General features: G+C 37.1%; 1 protein-coding gene and 1 pseudogene across 3 annotated transcripts in view; both read right to left on the bottom strand.

Moving 5' to 3' along the window:
- Positions 1–20,337, bottom strand: part of SLC35F1 (solute carrier family 35 member F1) — a 430,621-nt gene that overhangs the window by 92,968 nt on the left and 317,316 nt on the right. For all 3 annotated transcript variants that reach the window (XM_077162752.1, XM_077162753.1, XM_077162754.1), the window contains exon 3: positions 2,433–2,560. In XM_077162752.1, coding sequence (XP_077018867.1) covers positions 2,433–2,560 — 128 coding nt within the window. The remainder of the gene's footprint in view (positions 1–2,432; positions 2,561–20,337) is intronic.
- On the bottom strand, positions 13,708–15,722 carry LOC143682904 (protein SDA1 homolog; annotated as a pseudogene).

Here is a 20,337-nt window from a genome sequence, read left to right as displayed (position 1 = left end):
TATATGAGGAAGCAAGTAGTCCCAATTTGTGCTGGCAGTGGTCTTAATACCAGAAGAGGAGTCAGCCTTAGGATAAAGACAGCAGAGCGGGAGACAAAGGGAGATATGGAAAGGAATATTGAGCCAGTTGATAAACAATCCTGAAGACTGACCTTTCTCTAAACATTTCAGTTATGAGAATCCATAAATTTCCTTATTATTAAAGAAAGTTTAATTTGGGCTTTCCATTATTTGTAATTTGAAAGCTTCCTGAGTACCTTGAAAGGAACAGGATTTCAATGGGTAGGGATGGAGGAGAGAGGGATATTTCAAGTAGTAGAAACAGCTTAAGCAAAGGTATTAAGAGAAAGGATACGTAGCGAATGTGTGTATGGTGGGGGGATAAAGTGTCTATGGGGCAACTGTGGTGACAGCCTATTCTTTTTTTTGCTTAGGCAGGCTCCAAGAATCGAACCTGGGTCTCTGGCATGGCAGGCAAGAATTCTGCCACTGAGCCACCCTTGCATCGCCCAGACAGTCTATTTTTATAACTGATTCTAATCACTGAGAAGGAGAGGAAGCAAAAGGGGAGGTAGGAAGAGAGAGAGAAGAACATTTTTATAGTGGCAATATCAGACTGAATTTGACTGAATGACTGATTTTTATATATACAAAGAAAACACTACCAATGATTTATGTTTCCATGATCTTTTTTCAACGTACAAGCTTCTACATAGGAAAACACAAGTAGTTTTTATAATTAAATTTATGATAAATTCACCTACTTCATGAAACCCTTATTTGAATAAGTATGCTAAACTGTTGGTGTAACTATTACATATCTAAACGTTTTTAAACTTTCTTGTATGAGAAGTGAATACGGAGACACCACTACTCTATTGCTGTGAAAGAAGGGATATATGCTTGATTATTCTCCCACTGGAATTTCTGATTGTCTAGTGTGTGTCTTTTTCTTGGAATTCAGTGAGGTCCTAATGAATGGAAGGAAATGCAACTAACTAATGGAGCACTATGATAATGGGTTAACCATATTTACATCTTGTATATTTATATTTAAATACAAATTTATACATGATGTCATACCAGGAAGATTTATAAATTAATCTAAAAACTTCATAGTCCCTGCTTTCTAGAGGCTGAAACTCTTACCATGAGTATTGATGAGAGAGAACATAGGGAATGGGCATGTTCAAAAAAAATTTTAACTACAAGAAATGTTATATATTACGTATGGAGAATATTAGGAGTCATTTTTCCATAGTGGAGAAGAAGGCGGCGGTGGGGGGGAAGAAAGTAGGAAAGCCAACTTTAGGGATTATAGGGCTCTTAAAGATGGAGTAAAGTGTCCAAAAACTCAGAGAAAGGATTTCATATAAACAAATTAAACAAACAGCAATGTCAGAAGGTTGCATTACTTTTGGGTCCTCATCGACATCCAGCTATTACCTTGTACTGCTTCTGATATTAGTCCAAAAGTCATAGAATTTTAAGGATTACCTTACTGGCTCTCTTCCTGCTTCAATGTTGCACCATTACTAGGAAACCCACTCCACAAATGCTCTCAGAATACAGAATGCATATAGAAATGGTCATGCCAAAATGCTTCCATTAATCACTTTTATTTCAAATAGCCTTTGAAGTTTATTTTGGAAATCAGATGTCTCTAAGTGTATTTAAGTGCTTTGTTTGTTTGTTTCTCCATTTTTATTATTGTTGTTTCTAAGCAAATTGATAGGATGACAGGAACGTTGTTGAAGTATCAAATCTAAGCAAAATCTAACAAGGGAACAGTGATTTGTTTTTATCCTGGAGTTTTTGAATGGTTATGAAATTTGTAATCTTTGTCATGAAGAGTGATAGGAAGTTGAAACAAAATAGTGAAGCTTATTATTTATGGTATAACAAGTAATTTAATTGTCTGGCAAAAATGTGAAAATCTAAGTTAAACTTTGCAGTTATGTATGTGTGTGTGTGCATGTGTGCACACGGGTGAAAATGTTTAGGGAAAATCCTGTCACTTCAGTAGCAAATTCTACACATTAAAGATAGCTAAATGAAAAGTTGTTAAGCACTTTGATTATTTAATCTAAGTCTGTAATATTTTCTAAAGAATTATAGATAAAAACAAATTTATTTTTTTGCTCATAAAAAAATTTTCTGTTGGCATAAGATTAGCTGGCAGCATTCAAATCCACAAATTATTTTCCTACATTGTCAAATAGTTATTGCATTACATTCATAAAAAAGAGAAAAATCTTGAATGAATACATATTAATAAAACATAGAAATAATGTTCCTTATTTTTTTATACAGCCAATCCCCTCTTATCGTAAAATTTAGAGAGTAATATTTGGATTCCCAAGAGACTAAATTGATAGTAAACTGCATTTGGAAATTAAGGAAGCTGAGAAGGGAAGTAGACATATTGGTACCTGGATACTGGTCAGAGTCGTGTACTGGTAAGCCTTGACTACCAGGTAATTTGCTTCCAGGTCTATGAGTCCCAGGATCATATATTTCCACCATCTTCGTCGTAAAATTGCTAGGAGGTTTTCTTCTCCTGTGTTATGAAGTTAAGAAATGAGTTAGGTTCTCTACACATAATAAACTGTGTACTTAAAAAGAAGTCTAAAATTTTGTAGCATTGTGTTTTCTAATCATAACTTTACCAAATATTTAATTGAGCAAATGAATCAATGTGTCAAAGACACATACATTTTTACTTAGCTATAGTCTTTTCTGTAGATTTTGGCTCTTCAAATTAGTTTCTTAACTTTCTTAAGACCTGGGCAGGTCATTAGTTCACTGCACCAAACATTTAAAGAAAAATATTAATTACATCACAAAATAAAAAAGGAAGGTGTGCCAGAAAGGCTGCATAAACACATGAAGTTCAATCATCCTGAATTTCCAGATCGTGGCAGAACAGATAGAAATAGAAAGAGGGTACCCAAATTGAAAAAGATTTGTGTTTGGCAGCAAATCTGTATAAGGTTCTGTTCTAGTTTGCTAGTGGCCAGAATGCAACACACCAGAGACAGATTGGCTTTTAATAAAAGGAGATTTATTTCATTAGTTCTTCAGAGGACAGGCAGCTAACTTTCATCTGAGGTTCTTTCTTACGTGGGAAGGCTCAGGTTGATCTCTGCTGGCCTTCTCTTCAGGCCTCTGGGTTCCAACAACTTTCCCTGGGGTATTTTCTTTCTGCATCTCCAAAGGCCTGGGCTGAGCTGGAGTGCTGAGATGAGGTATGCTGAGCTGCTTGGGCTGTGCTATGTTGCGCTCTCTCATTTAAACACCAGCCAATTCACTCAAACATCATTTGTTGCAGCAGGCACGCCTCCTAGCGACTGCAGACGTAATCAGCAACAGATGAGGTTCATGTACCATTGGCTCATGTGCACAGCAACAGAACTAGGTGCCTTCACCTGGCCAAGTTGACAACTGAATCTAACTATCACAGGCTCCGACATGCCATCCTAAGAGCTCTCTGAGCTTTGAACACTGTAGGTACTCTGGTGGTGTGTGGGTACTGGAGGGAGAGAGGAAATTTGGGGTCAAGAATGCCAGTCTTCAGCATCTTTTCTCTTAAACTGGTAGGCTCAGAATAGATTTGGAATGCTTTAGTCATTCTTCTTTATTTTCACATTCATTTCAGGTCTGAAATAAATTTTATTTTCAATGTGGAAAGATGATGATGGTCAATAACAATGAGTAATTCTCTGGAGATACTTCAACCTGTGAGGTCTTCATAGGAGTTGTGGAATATGTAGAAACTGAGTAAATGGTGATACCATTAGCTATCTATTGCTACATAACAAACTATGCAAAAACATAGGGGTTTAAAACAAATATTTATTTTATTATAGTTTCTGTGGGTCAAGAATCTGGATATCACGTAGTTGAGTGTCTCTGGCTCAAGATCTTTAATGAGCTTTCAGTCAAACTGACAGCCAGGGGTGCAGTTCATCTGAAGACTTAAATGGGAAGGGATTTGCTTCCAAGCTCAGTCACATGGTTGTTGGAAGACTTTGGTCCCTCACTACATGGGCCTCTCCACTGGTCTGCCTCATAACATGGTAGCTGGCTTTCCCCAATGTGAGCAAGGAGAGAGAGCCCAAGGTGGAAGATACAGTCTTTTTAAAAACCTAATTTCAGAAATGATATCCCACCACTTCTACCATAGTCTATTCTTTAGAAGAGAGTCAATATGTCCAGCCCACATTTGAGAGGACAGAATTTCACAAGTGGATGCATACCAGGAGACCATTTTAGAGGCTATCCATCCAATGACACATACCTTGGTCCTATAGCTTTCTGGTCTTCAAGAGCTTCAAGTACACCTACAGCCCCACCTGTCTCTGGTTTATTTGCATAACTTTCAGCCCCTGATTTTGACTTTTAGTCTGATTCTGGTGATCTCCACATAAAGTGGTCTTCTCAAACCTATGGAGATGTGTGAATACAAAGCTTTCCAGCTTCATAGAGAACGTAGCATGGGTTGTGGCTAATGGGCAACAAGGAAGGAAGGGTCTTGTGCTGGTTTGAAACTGTTATGTACCCCAGAAAAATCATCCTCTTTTAATCCAATCTTGTGGGTGCAGACTTATTGTGGGTGGGAACTTTTGATTAGGTTGTTTCCAGAGAGATGTGGCCCCACCCATTCAAGGTGGGTCTTAATTAGTTTGATGGAGTCCTTAAAAGAACTCAAGGAGAAAGAGCTCAGAGCCAATACAGACAGCAGATGGCTAGATCCAGATGCTTTGGAGATACTGAGAGAGCTGTTCAAAATCAGAAGCCTGGAGAGGACAGAAGACATCACCATGTGCCTTCCCATGTGACAGAGGAACCCTGGACTTGATTGACCTTTTTTGAATATAGGTATCGTCTTGTTGGTGTCTTAATTTGGACATTTTCATGGCTTTAGAATTGTACTTGTAACTTAATAAACCTCCTTATAAAAGCCAACTTATTTCTGGTATATCGCATTCCAGCAGTTTTAGCAAACTGAAATAGAAGTGGGGTGCTGCAGTTTGCAAAATACAAAATACACTGAAATAGGTTTTGCATGGATGAAGGGAAGATTCTGGAAGAATTGTAAGTAGATGAATAGGAAAGGTCTGAATTGCTTTGAACAGACCTTGGGTAGAACTGTGGACTCTAAAGATACCTCTGATGAGGCCTTAGACAGAAATGATGAATGTGGCATTGAAAGAAAGGTGATCCTTCTTTTAAAGTGGCAGAAAATTTGGCAACATTGAGTCCTGTGGTTGGATGGAAAGTAAAATTTGAAGGTGATGAGCTTTGATATAGAGAAGAAATTTCCAAACTAAATGTGGAAAATGCAGCCTGGCTTCTTGCAGCTTATAGTAAAATGTGGCAGGAAAGAGGTAAGTTGAGAACTGAACTATTGGGTACAAAGAAACCAGAAACTGAACTTGGAAAATTCTGAGCTTTTGGAAAATAAGATCCCAGAGAATACTGCCCCATCGGAGGATTTAATGAAACATGGAACCAGTTACCATTTCAGAAAAAGCCAGAATTGGAGATGGAGTTACCCACAAAGGATTTGTGGATAGTTCTACACCCTGTAAAGAATATTTTTATTATGAGGGGAATAGGGAATAGCAACTGCCTTTTAATGAAGAGGAAATGGGAAAAGTGTCTAATAAAACCCAGTGTGACTTTACAAGGACCACTCTAAAAAACTAAGAACAACCACCATCTTCACACCATCACAAAGTTGTTCAGACAGGAGTTGCCATAATCAGGAAACACAAAAGTCTAGCATAGGATTGTTATAATTAGGCTCATAAGTTAACTTGGCCAGGTGATGGTGCCCAGTTGTCTTGTCAAGCAAGCACTGGATTAACCATTACTCCAAGAGAAATTCATGGCTGGTTAATAAACCAGAAGGCTGGTTTATTAAATCATCAGCATGTTGATTGCATTCTTGGCTGATTACATCTGCCAAGGGGAGCGTCTTCCACAAATAGCGACATTTAATCTAAGCAGTCAAAGTCTTGATAGGAAAATTAAAAGAGAGAATTCCTCTCTCTGCTTCAGCCAGCCAGCCTTTCCTGGAGAATTCATTGAAGACCTTCATCAGAGCTGTCAGCGTGCAGCCTGCCCTATGGAATTTGGACTCATGCATCTCCCCAATCGTGTAAGGCACTTTTATAAAATCTCATATACACAGATATCTCCTGCTGGTTCTGTTTCTCTAGAGAACCTTGGCTAATATAGGTATCTTGGGCCTTCTGTCACCAACCCAGTTTTCTCTCTTCGTTTTTCATACTAAATTTCTTACAGCCTATGTGCCAGGCACACTAAAAGTCTTTCTGTCCTTGTGACTGCACTCATCTTTCTAATTCTTATTTATCCTTCAAAATTTAGTTTTTCTCTGTTCTTCTGCCTCATTCCCATCCCCCAATGGACAATGCATACCCAGGTCTGTGTAGTGCTTTTACTTACTTGTGATTACTTAGAAATTTGCCAATTCACTGGACTAGAAATTTTGGGATGGTATAGTTAATATCATACATGTATATGTCCATCATACTGGCATTATAGTAAGTACTAGCTATGTGTTTGGAAATGAATGAATTAATAAATTAAAAAAATGGAAGCACTAGCTATCTGAGTATGTCAAGACCCAGTTCTAGAATATGAGTCATGCTTCAGATGGTGTCCGTGATCCCCAAGGACATTTTTTTGCAAACAGCCATGCTGGCAATGCTCTTGCACAGCACTTCTGCCTCTTTCTTTCTATATTGTTGATAGATCAGCACACCCGGATTTATCTTGTTAACCAGGGATTCTCAACCTGACTGTATATTCACATCAGAAATTCTGATTTAATTGTCATAGGCTGGAGCCTGGGCATTGAGCTGAGGATCAAATCAGGACTTTCAAACCACTGAAAAGAATGGACTAGGAATTTTTGGATGGCATAGTCAATCCTCAGGATGACTTGGGCTAGGAATTCCAAAGAGATATAGCTATCAAAAAAACAACCTTAACCCTTAGCTGAAAGTTTCTGTACCATTCCATGTGCTGTTTTCTTTGCTTGGACTCTTCTTCCTCTAGTCTTCAAATGAAGGACCAGCATAGACACTTCCACCAGGAAGCGTTCCTTGATACTCTCATGACCTCAGACTATGTTGGGTTTCCCCCTGTGTGTTCCCATAACATTCTTGACTTACTCTACGTACAGTACTTACATCATTGTATTACAAAAACCTATTTTCTTGACTATCATTCATTACATTACTACAATTACAAGAGAATGACATCTTGGTTATCACTTTATCTCTAGGACCTATCACTTTATTTCTAGTGTATGGTAGGCAGTCAATAAATGATACTGAATGTCATTTAATTATCTGAGAATTTCAGCAGTGTGAAATTGCACTGAAATTGGGTTACTTAAAATATATTTGCTATAAATATTCATATTCCAGACAATGAAAATTGTTTTCTAGTTAGAATGCAGTGAATTTCTGTCAAAGTTAATTTGGTGAACAGTTTACGCATAATACATTGTATGTAGGACATAAAAAGGTCAATAGCATATTTAACCTCAAAGTTTCAATTCTAAAGTCACAAATATAATGAGGTCATTGTCCTAGTTAATTTACACAATGCACAGAGAATAGGATTTGACAAATTCAGAGCACACGATCACATCTCAACATATAGCACTGAAATCCTGGTTCACTGTGCTGCTTGTTCCAGCAATTGATAAAATGTAACTTTACATACATTCAAAGGAGTGATTAGTTGCCAAACTGTTCTGCTGATGAAGTGTGCACAGCAAAACACCCTAATAAGATGCTTTCACACTGATTCATTTCAAGTACTTGGAAATACAAATGTATTTGCTTAGTAGAATTATCCAGGAAGGCAATGGAGTGCTTTTTAAATTTTTGACTGAGTGAAATACGCAACTCTTTAAAGTACTGCTTGGGGATTTACCTATATGACTCTCATTAACAATGACGTACAATAGGTCATTAAAATTCTTTCTAGAATAATGAAAATACATTCCTTAGAGACCCTATGTCAAAGTAGTTTCCAAACTCATGAAATATGGCCATCTATAAGAAATCTCAGCACAATTATTGGTAGGTCCATGTTTTGAAAAACCTGTTTAAAGAAACTTAACTAGGAGAAAGAAAGTCAAAGAATGGGAACTTTGGAATTATGCATTTGCATTTAAATGCCTTCTGCTTACTTTTCATTTTACTGTCAACATTTGAAATAAAAATAAAAAGATTAGGGAATAATGTAATAACCACCATGTACCCTCTACTCTGATTTAATAAATGCTAATATTTTGTCATGTTTGCTTCAGATCCTTTTTTTTCTTGAGAAATGTTACAGATGAAACTGAAGCCCCTTTATGTCCCTGCCAGATTCCATTCATTCCCTCTTCTTCAATTGCCATTTGGTATTGTTTTGTATTGCTCATGGTAGTGTTTTTGTGACACATTTCTACATATGTATATATTCAAAATAGGATATAAGTTTCCTGGGTACTTTATTTTGTAATTTTTATTCTATTCACATATATACAACTTAAATTTTCCCCTTTTAACCAAATTCAAATATATAATTAAGTGGTATTATGCTCACAATATTCTACTACCATTACCACCCTCCATTACCAAAACATTTCCATCACCCCAAACAAATTCTGTACCAATTAAGCATTACCTCCCCAATCTCTAGTCCAACCCCATGTAACCTGTATTCTAGTTTCTGACTCAATGAATTTGCTTATTCTAATTATTTCATACATATCAGTGAGAGCATAAAATATCTGTCCTTTTGTACTGGCTTATTTCACTCAACATGATGTCTTCAAAGTTTGTCCATTTTTTCACATGTATCAGAACTTCATTCCTTTTTTATGGCTGAATAATATTCCATTGCATGTATATATCACATTTTGTTTATCCATTCATCAGTTGTGGGCACTTGAGTTTCTTCTATCTTTTGGCATTTGTGAATAATACTACTAGGCACATCAGTGTGCAAATATCTGTTAAAGTACCTGCTTTCAATTCTTGTGGGCACATACTTTAAATAGGGATGTTGGGTCATATGGTTAATTGTATACTTTCTGAGGAACCACCTATTTTACTTTCCTAGGCTGATCAAGCAAATGTCATGAAATGGGTCAGGTTAAACAATGGGAATTTATTCACTCATGGTTTGAGTCTGGGAAGAAGTCCAAATCAAGGTGTCATCAAGGTGATGCTTTTTGTTCCTGAAGACTGTGATGTTCTGGGGAAGGCTGTTGGTGATACTTTGTCCTTAGGTTGTCACATGGAAAAGGAAATGGACGCATCTCCTGGTCTCTCCCTTCTCTTCTGGGTTCTGCTGATGTTCAGCTTCTTGATTCCTGTCTTTCTGAATTTCACTCAGCTTATAAAGAACTCTAGTAATAGAATTAAGACTCATCCTGAGTAAGGTGAGCCACACTTTAACTGAAGTAATCTCATCAAACAGGCCCTACTTAGAATGAATTCAGACCCACAGGAATGGATTAAATTTAAGAACATGTTTTTTTTCTGGTGTACATGCAGCCTTAAGACATGAAAACACCAAACTGCTTTCCACAGCAGCTGTACCATTTTATATTCCCACCAAAAATGAATGAGTGTTCCTATTTCTCCACATTCTCTCCAACACTAGTTATTTTCTTTCTTTTTTTAATAGCAACCATTCTAGTGGGTTTGAAATGGTTTCTCATTGTGGTTTTGATTTGCATTTTACTAATGGCTAATGATATTGAGCATCTATTCATGTGTTTTCTGACAATTTGTACATATGTTCTTTGGATAAATGTCTATTCAAAACTTATGCCCACTTTTCAAGTGGGTTGTTTGTCTTTGAGTTGAAGGATTTCTTTATATTTTCTGGATATTAAACCCTTATTGAATATGTGGTTTCCCCAATTTTCTCCCAGACTGTGGGTTGTCTTTTTTAGTTTTTTGATGAAGATCTTTGATGTTCAAAAATTTTTAATTTTGATGAAATCTCATTTATCTTTTTTTTTCTTTGCTATTTATAATTTTGATGTAATGCATAAGAAACCATTGCCTAATTTAAGGTCTTGAAGATGCTTCCCTATGTTTTCTTGTAGGGGTTTTATAGTTTAGGTTCTTTCAATTAGTTCTTTCATCTATTTTGCATTAATTTTTGTAAATGGTGTCAGATAGAGATCTTCATTCTTTTGCACATGGATATCCAGTTCTCCCAGCACTATTTGTTGAAGAGACTATTTATTTCCATTGAGCGGGCTTGATCACCTTGTCAAAAATCGATTGGCCATAAAAGTCCCTTGAGGGATGGGAGAAAAAATGTGGAACTATTAAACTTTACCATTAGGGAATCCCCAGATACTGTGTCAAACTTTAGGGACACCCAATCAATAGGCCAAGCCCTTGAACTTGAGGCTTACTCTATTGAAGCTTATGTAGGTAGCAGAGAAGCTTAGCCTACCTATAGATATGTCTAACAGTTACTTCTGAGGGACCACTTTTGTTGTTCAGATGTGGCCTCACTCTCTCTAAGCCCAACTCTGCAAGTGAAATCATTGTCCTCCCCCCTATGTGGGACATGATATCTAGGTGTGAAAGTCTCCCTGGTGGTGAGAGAGGTGACTCCCAGGGATGAGTCCTACTGTGGCACCGTGAGATCAACAATCCCATTCTGACCAAAAGGGGAAAAGAGGTGTAACTAATAAAGTATAAGTAGCAGAGAGAGTTCAAATAGTTGAGAGGTTACTCTGGAGGTTGCTCTTATGCAAGCTTCAGTTAGACATTGCTACTTATCATAACTTGCCAAACCCCAACCAGGACCATTCCAAACAATCCTAAGGAATACCTAGGACAATATATAAGATTCCATAATGATTCCATGCACTAGAGTAACTTTCTAGAAACCTATAACCTCCAGATGGGTCCCTGGACCAGATAAGTCCTGAAACCTAGAGGGCCCAGCCTCTCCGGGACATCATATAGTTCTATCTCCCTACCCCATATACCCCATACGACAGGCCCTTCCAATATGAAAAAGTTAGAATGGCCATAATCCAAACACCCCTAACGAGAGGGATAGAAATATCAAAGGTGATGGTGGAGTCATACAGAGAAGAAAGGATTTAACAAATGAATATATTGCTGAATCATTAAATTAAAATTTCTTTTAGTCTCCAGTATCTTAGAGTAGCTAGAAGTAAAAATCTAAAATTGTGCAATTGTAACCCATACCAAACTCTTGAAATATGTTCTAAAACTAATCTGAAATCTATTGGTTTTTTGTATATATGTTATTTTTCACAAAAATGGAAAAAAGTCAATTGTGATGATAAAAAAAAATTATGCCTTCTGGCCTCCTGTATTCTGGAGCTGCTAGAATGCAAAATCTGAGAGGATCATATGGGAGCCCATGACAAACTCTGGGATCTGTCCTGTAACTACTTGTTGAAGAGTGCTCTGAAAACTATTGCTTTTTTATTTCTTTGCTTTTTATATATGTTATATTATGCAATAAAAAAGTTAAAAAACTAACTTGGCCATAGACATAAGAGTTTATTTCTGAACTCTCAATTAGATTCTGTTTTTCTATATGACTGTCCTTGTGCCAGTACAATGCTATTTTGATTACATTAGCTTTAAAATACATTTTAAGATTTGGAACTGTAAATCCCTCAGCATCGTTCTTCTTTTTCTAGATGTTTTTGGCTATTTGGGGTCCCTTATATTTTCATATTATTTTGATGATTGACCTTTCCATTTCTGCAAAGGAGACTGTTAGAATTTTGATTGGGATTGTGTTGCATCTGTAAATCACACTGGGTAAAATTGACATCTTAACAATATTTTCATGAATGCAGAATGTTCTTCCATTTATTTAGGTCTTCTTTCATTACTTCCAGAAATGTTTTGTAGTTTTTGGTGTACAGGCCCATTATATCCTTTGCTAAATTTATTCCTGGATATTTGATTCTTTTTGTTGCTATTGTAAAAGGAATTAAGAAATTTCCTCTTCAGATTGTCTCTTCTAGTGTATAGAAGCACTACTGATTTTTGCATGTTGAGCTTGTATACCCCCCTTCCCCATTTTGCTGAATTCATTTATTAGCTTGAGTAATTTTGTTGAGGATTTTCCAGAAATACAGGACCATGTCATGTACAAATAGTGAAAAATTTTGCTTCTTCCTTTCCAACTTAGATGTCTTGCATTTCTTTTTCTTGCCTAATTGCTCTGGCTAGAACTTCCAATACAATGTGGAATAACAGTGATGACAGTGGGTGTCCTTGTCTTGTTTCTGGTCTTAGAGGTAAAGCTTTCACCACTGCGAAAGATATTAGCTGTGGGATTTTCATATAGGACTTTCATCATATTGAGGAAATTTCTCTCTTTTCCTAGTTTTCAAAGTGTTTTAATTAAGGAGGTTGCTATATTTTGTCAAATGCCTTTTCTGCCTCAATTGAGATGATCATGTTTGTTTTTTCCCTTGTTCTATTAATGTGGTATACTACATTAAATGATTTTCCTTTACTGAACCATTCTTGCATGCTTGAGGTAAATTCATCAGTCATGGTGTAAAATTATTTTTAATGTACTTTTGGAATTGATTTGCCAGTATTTTGTTGAGGAGTTTTGCATCTATATTGAGAAAGAATATTGGTCTATATTTTATTTTCTTTTGACATCTTTATTTGGCTGTAGTATTAGCATGATGTTAGCCCTATAGAATGAGGGCTGTTCCTTCCTCTTCAATTTTTTGGGAAAGTTTGAGTAGGATTGGTATTAATTCCTCTTGGAATGTTTGGTAAAATATATCAGTGAAACTATCTGGTCCTGGGTTTTTCTTTCTTTCTTTTTTATTTTTTTGACTAGAGAAACCATTTTACTGAAACAAGGAAAGTAGTGAGCTGAAAATATTATAGAGTAAAGGGAGGCTGAGGAAACCAATGTGATTTTTTTTTCCTCTATGAAGAATGAGCAGCTCAAATGATGAAGTAAAGACATTCCAAAATTACTATCTTTAATTAAAGCAATTTTTAAAAAGTGAGGTCTTAACCAAAAATGTCTTTACATGGCATTCAAAAAGTATAATTAAGTCCTTTGGATGTCTAAATGAGCTAAACTATCCACCCAAAGTCTGTACAGCAGGGACTTGTTTTCAGCAGGTAATCCTATTTACAAGTAAGAATCTCTTACTCTTGTAACATTGTCCATTTTTATTTTAAGAGAATATAAAATCCCATTCCCCTCAGAGTTAATTTATAAGGCCTCTGTGACCCCATAGAAACATGTATCTATTTCTACTAGAGAACTACTTACATTGTACTCTAAACACACATAAACCCACTGCCTCCCACTAGGCTCTGGGTGCCTTGAGAGAAGGGGTTTTGGCTCATTCACTTTTGTCCACAGTGAAACACAGTAGGCGCTGATTAATTTTTTTGCATGGATGCCAAATGAAAATGATTTTATAATATTGCTACTGTTTACACTTCAAATGTTCCCACCCTAAAAAAAAAAAAACCTGCCAAATTGCTACTAAGTTTACTATAGTTTCCAAAATATAGTGCTTCTGGACTTTTTAAATGTAAACAAACATTCTGGATTTACTACTTTTCAGAGTACTGAAACATTCCTGGGAATGGAAAACTTGTTTGGTAGTTACTTCATTCTTTTCCTTTTTTTCAAAAGTGCATCTCCTAACGCCATCTGTTTTTCTCTGGAAAAACGTTTATTTTTTGACCGGACATTCTGGCTATACTGCATCATCATAAAGTTCTTCTGTTTTTTCTGCTCTTTATTTGTGGAACTGGAAAATGGATTCATTTGGGTTTTCTTCCTCACAGAGTCTTACCATTGTAGTTGCTAGTCTTGTCTCCTTGTCAGACTTTGGCTTTTTATGAAGGCACTCAATGTCTCGAAGTGAAAGTAACTCAACCCTGAGCTCCTCATCACTGTCTAGTTCAATATATTTCCTCTTTTTGGCTTTTCCAGGGGCAGCACTGAATTCTTTCTTTATTTGGGCCATGGGGATTTTCTGGAAGTCTTCCTAAGTTAAAACCCAACTGGTGCTGAAGGCTGCAGGTTTGGCTTTCCACTCTTCCATGGGCATGCTGTTCAGCTTCTTTGAAATTTCTTGCTGTTCTTCAACAGAAGAGTGGTTCACGTCCACCCATTCACAGTCGGCATCTTCTGCTTCACTGAGACTGGCACTTTCCTACCCATTCTCACCATTTTCAGCATTCTTTTCCTCTTTTTCAACTCCCAGAACTTCCATTCCTGGAATGTAATCATCAGCATCTATTTCTCCATATTCTTGACCTCTTGCTTCAATCAAGGTTTCTGTAGGTTTACCCTGGAATTTCTACTGCAACATCTGAGGAGAGTGTTCAGAAGAACTGAATCAAAGTTCTAGCAGACATCATCACATTCTTGTCTTTGTGCATTTTATCTTTGGAGAAGTTCTTCACTCATGGCTTGAGGACATCAAACTGTTATTACTTTATAGCATTGATCCCTACTGTCATGACTTTGCCAGAGTCCTTGTCAGTAACAAAACTGTTGGCCACAGTCATGAGCGATGACTGAATGATCTCTGGAGGTAGCAGGTGATGAGATGCTTGTCCAGCAAATAGAAGGGTCTTTGTTACTTCTCTTTGGTGGGGCTGCAGAAACCTCTGCACAAAGAGATAGAAATAAGAAAAAAGCTAATGAATTCCCACCAATCTCGAGATAAGGTTCATGAGCATCATCTTCACTTCAAAACTCTCCTTAGAGCTCTCTAGTTGTGTTAGTAATTTTTCTGCAAAATCTTGAGGATCATGAACCACGTGAATAGCTGAAAAGTTAAACATTTCTGGCTTTTTCTTCTGTTTCTTGAGCACTTTCATTGCCTTTTCTTGTGTTTGGAGCTTTTCTTCCCTGTGGCATACTGCACTAGCAGATTTCTTGCTGTTGGTCCTTCCTCTTTGGATTCTGAGTCACTGTCCTTTTTCTCCTCTTCATCTTTTCTTAGGAAGAATGTCAAAGAAGCAACTAATATCTTGGTGACTTTGGAGAACATGCAGTTGTGATAACATCGATAGTTTTGGCATCATTTCAGATGTTTCTTTTGTAGAGTTCAATCATCACATCCAAAGATATTTTGCCTGTAGTTGAATTGCTTTCTCTTAACATGGTGCACATGAAATTCTGCAATACTATACTCACTTTATTGTTCTTGTGTTTTGCATTTATAATCTGGATATCAGCCACCATATGAGTGTATAAAATCCTTCACAAAAGTTTACCATGGCAATGCAGAAGTTCAAAGAAGAGTTTTGGCAAACTTGAGAGGTTGATGAGATTATTATTTCTCAGCAAGATCACAGCTTTACAAAATGTCATTTGAAGAGGTGGATCCAAGACAGTGTGATTGTAAGACAGCAAATCTTTCAGATGTTGAGGAAAGTTACATGGATATTCTGGGTAGCAGTGATCAGACTGTTCCGTAAACATTACTAGCTCCTTCAGTTCTCTGCTGGGTTTGTTTGGTTGTAATTTGAATATTTCCACGTTGGATTTGTAGTTATTATATTGCTGTAGAAACTCCTTGATGTAGGCTGGTGGGCCCACGTGATCAGATTTTGCAATTGCGGCAGGTTATTGGGCAGTTTGTTGTTGTTCCTGCTGGACATTTTGACTGCAGAGTCCTAGGCTTTTCTTTGTTGGGAAGTTTTTAATAACTGATTCAATTTCTTTAGTCTTGAGCTTTTCTACTGTTTCTTCAGTCACTGCAGGTAGTTTGCATGTTTCTAGGAATTTTCCCATTTCATCTAGATTCTCTAATTTGTTGGTGTATACTTGTTCATAGTATTCTCTTATGATACTTTTCATTTCTGTGGGGTTGGTAATAATGTCCTCACTTTCATTTTCTATTTTATTTGCATCCTCTCTCCTTTTTTCTTTGAGTGTATTAACTAAAAGGTTACCAATTTTATTGATCTTTTTAAATAACCAACATAAAAAAATGATCTTTATTGCTTTTTGTATTCTCTACTTCATTTATCTTTGCTCAAATCTTTGTTATTTCTTTCCTTCTCCTTGCTTTGGGTTTAGTTTGCTTTTCTTTTTCTAGGTCTTCCAGTTATGATTCCCGGATGGTAAGGTTTAATAGTTCCATAGTCTTTCTCCCCTCCCTCAGGGACTTTGCCAATACTTTTGATTATCTGCTTAATATACTCTAGGATGGTTCCAAGCATTACAATAATCTATATAGGATTAAAGGACTTTCTTATTCTGTGCTTCAATTGTTCAAATGAGCTATACAGATAGGTTGAATTAGATTATGCACTACAGAAAATTTCAGTTCCAGATCAAATAAACCTGTCTTCCATTGGTCTCAAAGAGTATGTGTGGTTGTAAAATATAGACACTGTCTTCCTTACCCCTATGTTCTGAATTACTTTAACCCCAATCTGTTCGGTTTTGTTCTTGTCTCTTAATATCAGGTTACATATATAAAAAAGCCTCTCAAAATCCAGAAATAATAATCACCACTCTGGACTTAATGTGTCTGCTCTTAAAAGCGTACAATCTAGGTCCCTGTTTTCTTATAAGCATTTTCTAAAGGTGACCATTGTTGTTTTTTTGTTCCTGACTTATTTTGTCTCACCAAATGTCCCATATCTTCATTAACATTGTTACATGCCCCAACAATGTTCCTTTATGTAGCAGCACAACCTTCGTTCATGTATACACCATCATTCACCAATCTACTTCTCCATCATTGCATCTTTCAGCCACCTGCATTCATCGGGCATCATGGGATTCAAAGTCCGCAGTCCATCAACATTCTCAATTTTAGGTAATTTCATTGTTCCCAAGAGACAGAAAACCAATAAACACACACTCACCAAATAGGGTGAGGATAATTTTTTAAAGTCTTTTTTTAGTATATTCAAGTCTGGTGTCCTTCATTGATGGTTTCTGGATTTTTGTTTTGTTGCTTTGGATGGGTCATCATTTGTTCTTTGTTTTGTCCTTCAGTTTTTTGTTGCAAACTGTACATTTTAGAATTTAAATTGTTAGCTCTGGGATTTAGTCTCTGAACAGTCTTTTCCTTATGTTTATGTCAAGATAACGATATGACAGATATTTTCTTGAGTGCCAGGAGCCAACCAACACAAAAAAACACTTTTCACAGTTTTTCAGATTGGCTCTGCATTGGCTGGTGCTCTTCTTCAGTTCAGCCTTCCTATCAAAAGATCAGCCCAAGTTAATGTGAAATGCAGGGTCCTCTCTATTGTTTTTTGAACCCGTATCTTGTCCCGAGTTTGGGATTGTTCTCAGGAATTCCTCCTTTTACAGGAATTCAAATGCTCTCTCTACTCCCTATGAAATAGACTTTCTCCTCTTCACAGGTGGTCTATTGTCTGACTTTAAGCAGGTAATCCTTTGCCCCAAGCTGACCACTTTGACTTACTTCTCCTTACTGTGCTTTAGCTGTCAGCAAGCTGCTTTTGTCTATAAGGGAATTTCTGGAAGGTCAAACTAGAGATGAGTTTCTGGTTCAATCTTTCAGAGTGCCACCAGATAGATTGGCAATGACAAACAGGCACCATAGTGGTGCCTTATGGATTATTCAGCTCCCTCTGGAATAGGACCCAGGACCCGCCCCGGGAACACAGGCTGACTTCATGCCACACTAGGAAGACTGGGTGATGGATCAGCAGGGGTGCCATGAGCTTCTCTTATAATTTTTTTAAAAGTTGTGTTTTCTTGGCTCAGCATTCACCTAGTTAGTGCAACCCCTTTCTGGGGTTCTGAGGAAGACGGCTCTTGCAGTTTTTGCTAGTTGTGCAGAGATCTGGGGGGCAATGGAAGCCTCTCAGATATGATGTTTTTGTTGTTGTTTTCCTTGTTTTTTGTGTGTTATTGTTGTTATTCTTGTTTTTTTTGTCCCTCCCGCACCTCAGTATGATTTTAAACTTTAATGTGAAGAGGTCATAATGTGTACATCATTCTAGTTTCTTCTGTGGCTACACTGTTTTAGAAATATATCTCTGTTGTTTCATGTACAGCTAATTCATTTATTTCAAGTGATGCATAAAATTACATTTTTTTTTTTTTTTTTGGCATGGGCAGGCTCCAAGAATAGAACTCGGGTCTCTGGCATGGCTGGCAAGAATTCTCTGCCACTGAGCCATTGTTGCACTGCCCTACAATTATGTTTTATGAGTATGCCACAGTTTATATGGGCTCCCACTGATGGACATCTAACTTGTTTCCAATTTTTCTTAATTACAAACAATGCTACAAAAAAATTCTTTGTGCATGTTTATCGCTATCACTAGTATAGAATTTTAGGTTTTTTAAAAAAATTTTCTTTTTAAAGGACTATAAAGTATGCAAGCATTCACAAATGTGTAAAACATAATTAAAGAAAGGTATTCTAATTTTAAGTAGCGAAACATTTCAGCACAATAATTACTTCAGGAATTGAGAACATTGTGAGTAATTAACAACCCTGACCTTGTGATTCACACCTAATTTTATTAAGCATCAACAGGATAATTCAAGTTGATCAATGTATTTATTTTTAACAAACACATAGTGTGGGTGTTAGCAATATCTATATGCTTTGCAAATATTAAGTTACGTAATCCTGATATAACCCTATACAGTATATGCTGCCATGAACACTGTATACAGATGAAGAGACTGAGGTACATGTGGGTTAAGCCTAGGATCACACAGTAGAGCTAGGATTTGATCTCAGACAGTCTGGCCCATGTTCATACTCCTTGGCATTGCACTATTTTTGCCTTGTTGATTTGTAATTGTGGTATTGTCTTCATGAGTCATGAGTCACTTCTCATTGAAAGAACTTTCATGATCAACCTGTCCCAAATCACCTGCAGGGTGCCAAACTGCAGGGGTACCAGTCAATCTGAAGCCTATATGCATGGCACCCCTGGCACTGCCGGTGTCCTCCAATTTAGAGCCTACTTGTAGATGAGGATGTGTTCCATCACCACCAGTTCAGGGTCAAGGACTTGGTGTCTAGCTGCCTGATCTAAGTCCATGGTAGAGTTTCCCTTTTGAAATGTGAAATAAGGCTTTAAATCAGTTCGGTGACTTAAAAAAGGTCTCATTACAGGAACTACTGTTCTGTGCTATACTACTTACTAAAGCCTCCATGGGAGAGGCAGCCAGGACAATGTTCAATAAAAGGCAAATGAATGCAGAGGAAACATTTGTACAAAGGCAAAACCATGATCCACCTTCCCACCAGTGACTCGTTAACAAAAGACCCTTGATTCACAGTATTCTTGATCACCCCCAGTGGTAGTAGGAGTAGAGAATAAAAGTCCTGCAAGATGGCCCCCCCCCAGGTGAATTCTGCGAAGGGAACAAGAAGCCGCATCATTCTGGAGACCATGATTTCATTAAGAGCTCTCATAGGCAGTGTGATCCTTCATACTGTTTTTCTGCAAGAACAGTGAACTCAGAGAAGCCCCTGCACAGGGGGCAGGACCTCTACTTGAACAAACACTCCTTGGCTCACCAGTTGCAGTCATAATGCATATAATGACACATTCCTTTACCAGAACTCCAAAGGAAGTGTTTAAGTTGTAATCAGTTGATTTGAAAAGAATGACTCAAGATCGAGATTTCAATTACTCACTTGAAAAGCTAAAATTTAATATTGGGTTTTAGAGATTAAAATTGTTCTCTATGACCAGAAAAGTGAACAAAATAAATGCTAATTATAAGGGAATGGAAATATAAATTGTTCATAAAAAGAACAGCAGCTGATTGTGCTTCATAGTGTAAATCTAAGTGTGAGGATAAGCTACCAAAATGACACATAATGATGAAGTTTTGTATTCTTTCACTTTTATTTTACTATCAGCAACCTATCAGGAGAGGCATAAAAGACAGCCCATTAATGCTCTGGTTTGGTAGCCAAGCAGATCTGGGTTTGACCACAGGCTGATTCTCACTGTGTGGTATGAGGAACTCAGTTAATGGCACTGAACCTCAGTCCCGCTACTGTGAAACAGGGATCATAACATCTCTATCAGAGGGAATTGTAGATTAAAGGTCAGATGAGAATATGTTTAAATTAAATCTAATGCAAGGTATATGCACAAAACTTGATAGAATGGTGGAGTTCTGGAATCCTGGTATCCTTGATCAGCTACCTACCACATACTAGATCACCAGGGGTAGATACTACGCAGAAGATGCCCCAGGAAAATGAACCCTCTTAAAAACCTGCTAGGGCTTTAGCCACCAATCCCTGTC

The sequence above is a fragment of the Tamandua tetradactyla genome, chromosome 5, assembly GCF_023851605.1.
Source record: "Tamandua tetradactyla isolate mTamTet1 chromosome 5, mTamTet1.pri, whole genome shotgun sequence".
In the NCBI taxonomy this organism is placed as follows: Eukaryota; Metazoa; Chordata; class Mammalia; order Pilosa; family Myrmecophagidae; genus Tamandua; species Tamandua tetradactyla.
This window is presented reverse-complemented; position numbering and strand designations above follow the sequence as displayed.